This window comes from Podarcis muralis, chromosome 2 (genome assembly GCF_964188315.1).
Source record: "Podarcis muralis chromosome 2, rPodMur119.hap1.1, whole genome shotgun sequence".
NCBI classification, from domain to species: domain Eukaryota; kingdom Metazoa; phylum Chordata; class Lepidosauria; order Squamata; family Lacertidae; genus Podarcis; species Podarcis muralis.
Window position 1 is genome coordinate 122,510,471 of NC_135656.1, and position 9,585 is coordinate 122,520,055.

The 9,585-nt window shown below is 43.6% G+C and overlaps 1 protein-coding gene across 1 annotated transcript; it reads left to right on the forward strand.

The window, feature by feature from the left end:
• Nucleotides 1–7,838: 7,838 nt before the first annotated feature.
• LOC144326674 (vomeronasal type-2 receptor 26-like) lies at nt 7,839–9,197 on the forward strand. The gene has a single exon (XM_077923376.1). It carries the CDS (start codon nt 7,957–7,959, stop codon nt 8,899–8,901), a length of 945 nt encoding a protein of 314 aa, XP_077779502.1. The 5' UTR covers nt 7,839–7,956; the 3' UTR covers nt 8,902–9,197.
• The last annotated feature ends 388 nt before the right edge of the window (nt 9,198–9,585 follow it).

Here is a 9,585-nt window from a genome sequence, read left to right on the forward strand (position 1 = left end):
ATTACAGTAGTCAAGCCTGGAGGTGGCCGTTGCATGGATCACTGTGGCCAGGTTGGGGCGGGAAAGGTAAGGGACCAACTGCTTGAATCCCTCCTGCAAAATATTGACTGTCTGGAGGTACACTCTGATTTCATAGGTTCCAGTTGCCCCCATAGGCCAGGACCATGAACTTAGGTGCTTCTCAGTTGAAGCTGATGCTGAAGTCCTGACTGAACATGAGTATGCTGCATTTGAGAATGTTATGATTGTGGAAAGTGACATTTAAAAATCCAAACCTACAAGGGGGTAAATAATGCAGCTGGCTGTAAACACAGCTGAAACGCAATCTCATGAAATGTTCATGATGGTGAAAGTTGTGGTCAGTTTCACTATGGTGTCAGTCCACCTTCAGTGAGGCTGATGGGCCTTTCCTCTCTCCTACAGGTCGCTAATGGAAGGTATTTAAGCATCTCAGGCTGGACTCGTTTTATTTTCTGTGCTGGAAACAGCTGAGAGTTTGGATGTGGCACATACTGCTTATCCTTCCGCTGTGTGTGATGACGCTCTGTTTAGGCTCAAGATAAGACGAGCCTGTATCAGCTTCAGCGTCAGGATGGGCCAAAGCTGGGCAAAACCTCAGTCTCGGCAGCTACTCCCAGTCACCAGTCTAGCTGCTGCATTCTGTATTAGTTGTAGTTTCCAGGTCACCTTCAGAGGTAGCCCCACATAGAATGTGTTGCAGTAGCCCAAGCGAGCCCTCAACACCAGCCCGCCCCCTGTCACCCAAGAACAGCACTTCTGTCTTGTCAGGATTCAACCACAATCAATTACCTGCCATCCATCCTCCAACTGCCTCCAGACACTCACACATGACCTTCACCGCTTTCACTGGTTCCGATTTAAAAGAGAGTTAGAGCAGGGTATCATCCGCATACTGATGAACACCCAGCCCAAACCCCCTGATGATCTCTCCCAGGAGCTTCATGTAGATGTTAAAAACCATGAGGGAGAGGATGGAACCCTGAGGCACCCCACAAGTGAGAGCCCAGGGGTCTGAACACTGATCCCCCCCCACCACTTTCTGAACACGGCCCAGGAGGAAGGAGTGGAACCACTGTATAACCCTCAGCTCCCAGCTCCTCTTGACGGTCCAGAAGAATGTCGTGGTCAATGGTATCAAAGGCCACTGAGAGCTCCAGCAGAATCAGGAAACAGCTTTCACCTTTGTCCCTAGTGTGCCGGATATCATGGACCAGCACAACCAAGGCAGTTTCAGTCCCAATATGAGGCCTGATTCCCGATTGGAAAGGATCCAAATGGTCCCCATCCTCCAGGCATGCCTGAAGTTCTTCAGCAACCACCTGCTCAATCACATGAAATTCTTCATAGGAAGCTAGACGCCTCTTGGAAGAGAAGCTGCTTCCACATTTCTAATATGCTTCTGTTGGCTATTTGCAGTATGGTAGCGCTGCAGAGAGCTTGCTGGGGAGACCATGCATTAAAAAGGGACTCAAAAATAACTTAAGGTTTTAATTACAAAAACAAAAACTCCATTTACACTAAATACATCAACAACCATGACCCAACCACCAACCCATCCCCCAGGGTAATGGGAGAGCTAGGTGCTGCTCCTTATATACTACACCCAAATGCTGACACACCTTAATCAAATACAACTCAGCAGCACCTGCTATGTTTCACAGCTTTAAAGCTGGGTCTCGTTATTTAGCTCTGGCCCTTGCTCTGGCCCCTTAAAGACATACACATCAAGTGGAACAATGATGAACCTTTACATTTAAAGAAACCATTCAACATTTCCCCTGCGGTTCATCATTGTGAAACGAAAACATAAAGCATATTTTGTACATGTCTTTCATGTGTAACCTTTGGAAGTGCTTTTGTAAAAATGTCCGCAATTTGGTTGTCACCTGGAACATATTCAAATACAATCATTTCATCAGCAATTAGTTTCTTTACAAACTGCAAACATAATCTCAAGACTCTAATGTGCTGCGTATTGGTCTCTGAACACAGGATAGCGAGTCCGCTCTGGGAATCAAGGTAAACTTTTACTGGTAGTGTTACTTGCATCTGTAGGTCTGCGAATACTTGCAGATACCATTCTACATCACAAGTGGCCTGAACGCATGCACATAATTCACTCTCTGTTGTGGAGAGACAAATAATGGTTTGTGTCTGGGACTTCCATTCAAACGGACAACCATTATAACAAAACACCATACCAGACACACCCCTGCAATTATTTTGTTCCACTGCATGAGATGCATCGCAGAAAAATTCAAAACCTTTGTCAATACTTGATGTAAACTGCAACCTATAATGTTTGGTATGTTTAAGGTACATTGCAACTCTCTTAAGAGCAGAGAAACATTGAGTAGTGGGATTTTCCACATATTTTGCCAGAAAGTGAAAAGCATAAGTTATATCTGGTCTTGAGATTCTTTGAATGAAATTTAACTTGCCTATAGCAGAACAATACAAAGTTTTGTTAGGAAATGGCTTATCTTCACCTGTAAAGGTGAAACCACACACCATGGGCGTTTCCTTCCTATTTGCATTTTCTAAATGTAGCATTTCAACAAGATCATCAATTTTTGCAGTTTGATGAACCAGAAAAGATCCATTTTTGCCTTTCTCAATTTGCATGGATAAGTAATTTTTAGCTACCGTATTTTTCCTTCTATAACACGCAGATTTTTTCTCCTAAAAAGGAAGGGGAAATGTCTGTGCGTGTTATTGAGCGAATGTGTGGTCCCTGGAGCCAAATGGCGCGAGGGGAGGCAAAAAAAATCAGAAGGGAAACCTGAAAAGAGGAAGCGGCTGCTTTCCTGCATTCTGCCTCAGGGTCTTACTGCCCACCCATCTCTGTTTCCTTGCTGTGTTTGCTCAAACGGAACAAAGAGTAGGGAAAGCCCCTCCCCTCCAAGCAAGCAGAGGGGAAAGCAGAGTGTAGTCTCTGTGCTCCGTGCTGCTGAAAACATGCAGGAGGGAGAGAGAGAGAGAGAGAGAGAGAGAGAGAGAGAGAGAGAGAGAGAGAGCTGGCTGGCTTGGGTGGGTAGGTGAGGGAAAACTTTTGCCTTCCTTTCCTCCCTCCCGTTATACCCCTCTCCTGCATTCTTAGCCAGCTGCTTCTCTGTACACCCCTCTCGTGCTCCTTGTCCCTTCTGTGTTTTTCCTTCCCTCCCCACTTAAAATGTGGTTAAAAAGCATGGATCCACATGGATCCTCAGGATCTTTGCATTCGGTCACCCCAAATTCACCATCAGATCACATAGTATGTCCATGGCTACAGCCTGCCCCCCCAAAATCACGCACCCACTGTTACCTGGGGCTGCAATGGTGCAAAAACGTGGTTAAAAAGCATGGATCTACATGGATCCTCAGGATCTTTGCATTCGGTCACCCCAAATTCACCATCAGATCACATAGCATGTCCATGGTTACAGCCTGCCCCCCAAAAATCACGCACCAACTGTTGCCTGGGGCTGCAATGGTGCAAAAACGTGGTTACAAAACATGGATCCACATGGATCCTCAGGATCTTTGCATTGGGTCAGCCCAAATTCACCATCAGAGCACATAGCATGTCCATGGCTACAGCCTGCCCCCCAAAAATCACACACCCACTGTTGCCTGGGGCTGCAATGGTGCAAAAACGTGGTTACAAAGCATGGATCCACAGGGATTCTCAGGATTTTTGCATTGGGTCACCCCAAATTCACCATCAGCTGTTTCATTCAGAATGTTTTTCCCCTTGTTTTCCTCCTCTAAAAACGATGTGCGTGTTATGTTCAGGTGCGTGTTATAGAGCGAAAAATACGGTATGCCTAATTCCACCACATCAAATTTCTTCTGTAACTGTGAAACTACCTCTTCATATTCCTGTTTAGTTTTTGTAGAAATTAACACGTCATCTACATACACACATATTTTTGTTACAGAGTTTGCCCTTTCCTTTATAAACACACAATTGTCTGCCTTTCCTTGTGAAAAACCAATATCCAGCAATTCTTTTGCTAAAGTTTGGTGCCAATTCCTTCCACTTTGGTGCAGACCATAAAGGGATTTATTTAATTTGCATACCAAACCTTCAGCGGCGTCTATGCCTTCAGGGACACGCATAAAAATTTGTTCTTTTAACTCTGCAAACAAATTGCAGTTTTTATATCTAGGTGATAAACGGAATGTCCACGTTGTGATGCATCTTTTAACAAAAGCTTAACTGTTTCATATTTTACAAATCATAATCTTCGCCTGGAATTTGTTGAAAACCCTTAGCAACTAATCTTGCTTTGTACCTTACAACTTCATTTTTGTCATTCATTTTAACTCTATAAACCCATTTTGAATCAATAAGTCTCATATCTGGGGTTTGTGGTACAAGAGACCAAGTGTTATGCTCTTTTAAAGAAGCTATCTCGGAGTTCATAGCTTTATACCAATTTACAGCTTGGTGCTTAGGTAAATTCTGAACATCATTGTAGCTTTTTGGCTCAAAAACTGCCTTATTGGCATACAGAGTATTAAAATGTTCATCTGCAAAACGTTGTGGCTTCTGCCTCTTTCTATCTGAACGTCTCAGTCCAGAAGGAGAGTCAGACTCCTCAGACTTAATGGGACTAAGTGAACTACTAGTTTCAGGTTGTAAATCATCATTGTCAGACTGAAGAGGTGCCTGTAGGCTAAGCTCATGGTCAGAAAAATCAAGAGAATCTAACCTCCCCTCGGGTGCCTGTGACTTTAAATCATCAAGCAAATTATCAGATTCAACAGGCTTTTTGTCTTTTTCCATTAATTCAGAAGCACCATTTCCGGCTGCTGCTGCTTCTTCCTCTTCATCCTCAGTACTATCTATACCGTCAGTATCTTGGAAAACAGCAACTCCATTCCAATTTACAGTTTGTATCATGCTTCTGGTAATATGAAATTTGCCAGTTGCTGGTATGTAAATTCTGTACGCCCCCTGCTGGTAGCCCATTAATTTTCCCTGAACACTACGCTCACCCAATTTTTGCTTAGCGGGATAATGCATAATTACATCTGAACCCCAAATGCGTAGGTATTTCAGATTAGGACGTTTTTTAAACAGCTTCTCATAGGGGGTGACATCTAAACCAGAATGATAACTGTGATTTCTAACATAACAAAACGCATTAAGCGCTTCAGCTCAAAAGTCTTTGGGCAGATTAGCATCGTGCAGATACGTTTTAACCCCTGCCTGTAAGTCACGCTGCACAACTTCAACAAGCCCATTTTGCCAGGGACTTTGGGGGCAAGATAACTCATGAGTAGTCCCCTGCGCTTCCAGGAATTTCTCAAAATCCTCAAAAACAAATTCTCTGCCAGGGTCAGAAAACAGGTTCTTAATTGGTTTGTTAAAGTGCGTTTTTACCCAGTTGCAAAAAACTTTGTACTTCTCAAATGCTTGGGACTTCTCAGCTATTGTATAAGTCCAACAATATCTACTATACTGGTCTATGAGGGTGAGCCAGTACTTTGAACCTCCTAATGATGTTGGGAGTGGCCCAACTAAGTCACAATGTACGCGCTCAAATGGCTCAGTTACTTTCCTATCTGAGCACCTACCCTTGCGTGCAACCTTAATCTTATTCTTGCAACAAGATAGACATTGCATAAAGAATTTACATGGTTTTAAGTTGAGGCCATTAACAATATTCTTTGTCTTAATTACATCAGCAAAATTCAGGTGTCCTAGAATTCTGTGCGCCTCGTGGACACACCCGGAATGAGGCCTTACATTCCTCAACCCCTGGCTTGACTGTGCTGCTCTGCAATTTATAGGCGATTGGGAGTAGGTGCGAAAATACAGTCTATATAAACCATCAGAATCCCGGGCATACAATAGACGTTTGTTCCCCTCAAAAAACTCACACATTGAATTTAAGAAACGCACACTTATGCCTTGACGAGCAAAACACCTTACTGATAATAAATTGTCCACTGATGGGCAGTATATGCAGTTTGCTATTGTAATGTTTAAAGAGTCAAGTTTAACAGTACCCCTGCCAAGTGACTGCAAGACTTGTGAATTGGCTAAATGTACATTACCAATTTCCTCTTCGAAATAAACAAGCTTCGATCGTTGCAAATATGCTGAGATGCTCCTGAGTCCACAATAAAAGACTTCCACTTGGCACCTTTAATTCTTTTATGATCTGCAGTCCGAGCGTGAAAAGCTCACGGCTCGTTTCTGTCTTTACGGTACGATGTCGACTGCTGGGCTGACAACCGTGACTGACGAACAGAAACAGGCTTAGGAGTACTTTGCTTTCTTTTGGATCTGCAGTCCTTTGCAAAATGTCCTTGCTTATTGCAGAACCAACAACGCTTGGCAGCTTTAAATGCAGTTGTATCACCACAAGTTTGCATATGGCGTTCCTCATTCTTTCTGGAAATAGGAGTGCTTATGGCACAAGCCTCCCTTCTATCCAACTCGCCCATTAATCTTGCCGTTACCCCTTCCACAGTTAATTGTGCTGGTGGAACGGCAGATATCTGGCTAGCTATACCATCAAAGTCCTCGTTAAGGGAACAAAGAATGATAAAAACAAACTGAATATCAGGTATGTCCATGTCCCTTCGAATTAATTCGCCGCGTATTGCCTCCAGACGTCTCAAGTGTGCTGCCAAATCACCACCAGGCTGCAACTTAGTCTGGTACAACTGCTTGAAAAACGTCAATGCAGACACTGACTCTGTTCTAACATGCACTGCTGCAAGACTGTCCCACATTTCTTTGGCAGTTTTCTTATTCCTTAGGTAGACTACTTGCTGGTCGCTGACTGCCAAATTAATTATCGCCCTGGCTTTCGCATCTCCTTTCGACCAAGCATTTGTTACAGAGTCAGGAGGGTCATCAGTTACATAGGTCCATACTTCTCTAGAGGTCAAAAGTGCCTCCACCCGAAAAGACCATAAACTATAGTTCTCATCTGTTAGCTGTGGAAAGACCAGAGCCTTCTCAGCTTCTGGAACCCGGTCAACCATTCTGGAACTCTTCCAGACCCACAGAACTACACTAACAGGAGAAGGAGTTTTCAAACCTTTCTCAGATATGCAGTCATCCACTCAGCAGCTGGGCCCATAACCAAAGATGTTGGCTTTTTGCAGTATAGTAGTGCTGCAGAGAGCTTGCTGGGGAGACCATGCATTAAAAAGGGACTCAAAAATAACTTAAACAAGGTTTTAATTACAAAAACAAAAACTTATACACTAAATACATCAACAACAAACCAGACCCAACCACCAACCCATCCCCCAGGGTCATGGGAGAGCTAGGTGCTGCTCCTTATATACTACACCCAAATGCTGACACACCTTAATCAGTACAATTCAGCAGCACCTGCTATGTTTCACAGCTGTAAAGCTGGGTCTCGTTATTTAGCTCTGGCCCTTGCTCTGGCCCCTTAAAGACATACACATCGAGTGGAACAATGATGAACCTTTACATTTAAAGAAACCATTCAACAATTGTAAGGAGTCTATTGTATGGGAGTATATTGTATTTAATAATGGGGTATCAGAGTTTTTAGGGCTAACCAGGCTGGGATAGCTGGGATAGCTGGCTTGTTGGTTTTTGAATGTCTTGTGCAGATTTTTCAATTTCGTTGTTCTGTATGGGACAATGACAATAAAGATTATTGTATCGTATCGTATGTACAAACTGATGGGGTCGGAATGCCTCCTTCTGCCTGCTGAAGTGAGGTTGGACAGCTATCTGCCAGAGGTTCTTTAGCTGTGGTTCCTGCATTTGCCAGGATGTGACTCAATTGATACCTGGGTCCCTTCCAACTCTACAGTTATATGAATCTATTATTCTAACTCCTACTGTACACTAAATGGCTTATCACATCTTCTCACTCCTTCTCCTGTTGCATGTAGGACTTCGTAATATAATAGAATGTAATACAGAACAGAGATAATAGTGATATATGAATGATGCTAAACTCACTGCTTTTCGTTTCAGATGCAGACCACTGCACCAAATGTCCAGAAGATCAGCATCCAAACAAAGATCAAGATCAATGTGTCCCTAAGATTATCACCTTCCTGTCCTATGAAGAGTCTTTGGGGACCCTCCTGACCTCCTTCACCCTATTCTTGTCCTTAACCACAGGGATTGTGTTAGGAATCTTCATTAAATTCCTAGACACTCCCATAGTCAAAGCAAACAACCAGGACCTCACCTATATCCTTCTTGTCTCCCTCCTGTTTTCCTTTTTGTCCTCCTTCCTGTTCATTGGGCGGCCAAGGAAGATGACCTGCCTTCTCCGACAATCTGCCTTCAGTGTCATCTTCTCAGTTGCCGTCTCTTCCGTGTTGGCCAAAACCATCACAGTGGTCTTGGCTTTCCTAGCCACAAAGCCAGGGAACAGGGTGAGGAGATGGCTGGGGAAGAGTTTGGCCAACTCCATTGTCATTTCCTGTTCCACTGTCCAAGTTCTCATCTGCACCATCTGGCTTGGAATGTTTCCACCATTCCCAGATTCCGACATGCACTCCCAGCCTGGAGAGATCACCCTGCAGTGCAATGAAGGGTCTGTTGCCATGTTTTACATTGCCCTTGGCTACATGGGCTTCCTGGCTGCCATCAGCTTCACAGTAGCTTTTTTTGCCAGGAATCTGCCTGGGGCCTTCAATGAAGCCAAGCTGATCACCTTCAGCATGCTGGTCTTCTGCAGTGTTTGGGTGTCCTTTGTGCCCACCTACCTGAGCACAAAGGGGAAGTACATGGTGGCTGTGCAGATCTTCTCTATCTTCGCTTCCAGTGCTGGGCTTCTGGGCTGCATCTTCATGCCCAAATGCTACATTATTGTATTCAGACCTGAACTGAATACAAAAGAACATCTAATGATGCAAACATCTGACAATAGGAACTAGAAATGGAGACCAGTTCTGTCCCCACTGATATCTAGACTAGAACCATAGCTTCTGATAAGGCCAAATCTTTATCTAGGATGGTTCCAAGACGATATTCCTTTTGTGAAATTAACAAGGCTGTGGTGTAGGGTCTCCTCTGCAGTGGCTCCAGTGTTATGGAATTTCTTCTGCAAGGAGGTCCACTAGAACTCAATGTTCCAGTGAATCTATTAAAACCTGCCTCACTCACACTGAAGCTCCTTCCACACTCCGTGCATTTATATGGTTTCTCCCCTGTGTGGATTCTGCAATGACTATTTAATTCTGATGTGTCTAAATGTGTGTTTTTAAATTTTTTTTATTAAGAATTTAAACAAAACATACTATCTTAAAACATATCATCCTTGATTTCCCCACACTTCCCCCTCCCCCATAAAATGACCCACCCTCCCCTCCCCCCCAACTTCCCTCAGCTCCAGTCTCTGATTTCTCTATAAATGCATGTTACAGAATTGTATGAATCCTTAATTTATCTGACTGGTTATTGTCAATAAAAAGTTTGTGAGTGCTTATTCAAAACCTGCCAAGGAGTCCGATTCACTTTGTTGTTTCTTTAAGTACTTTGTAAAAGGTTCCCATTCATCTTTAAAGTCACAGTTGTCCTTGTCCCGTACTTTATGTGTCAATTTTGCCAATTCTGCGTAG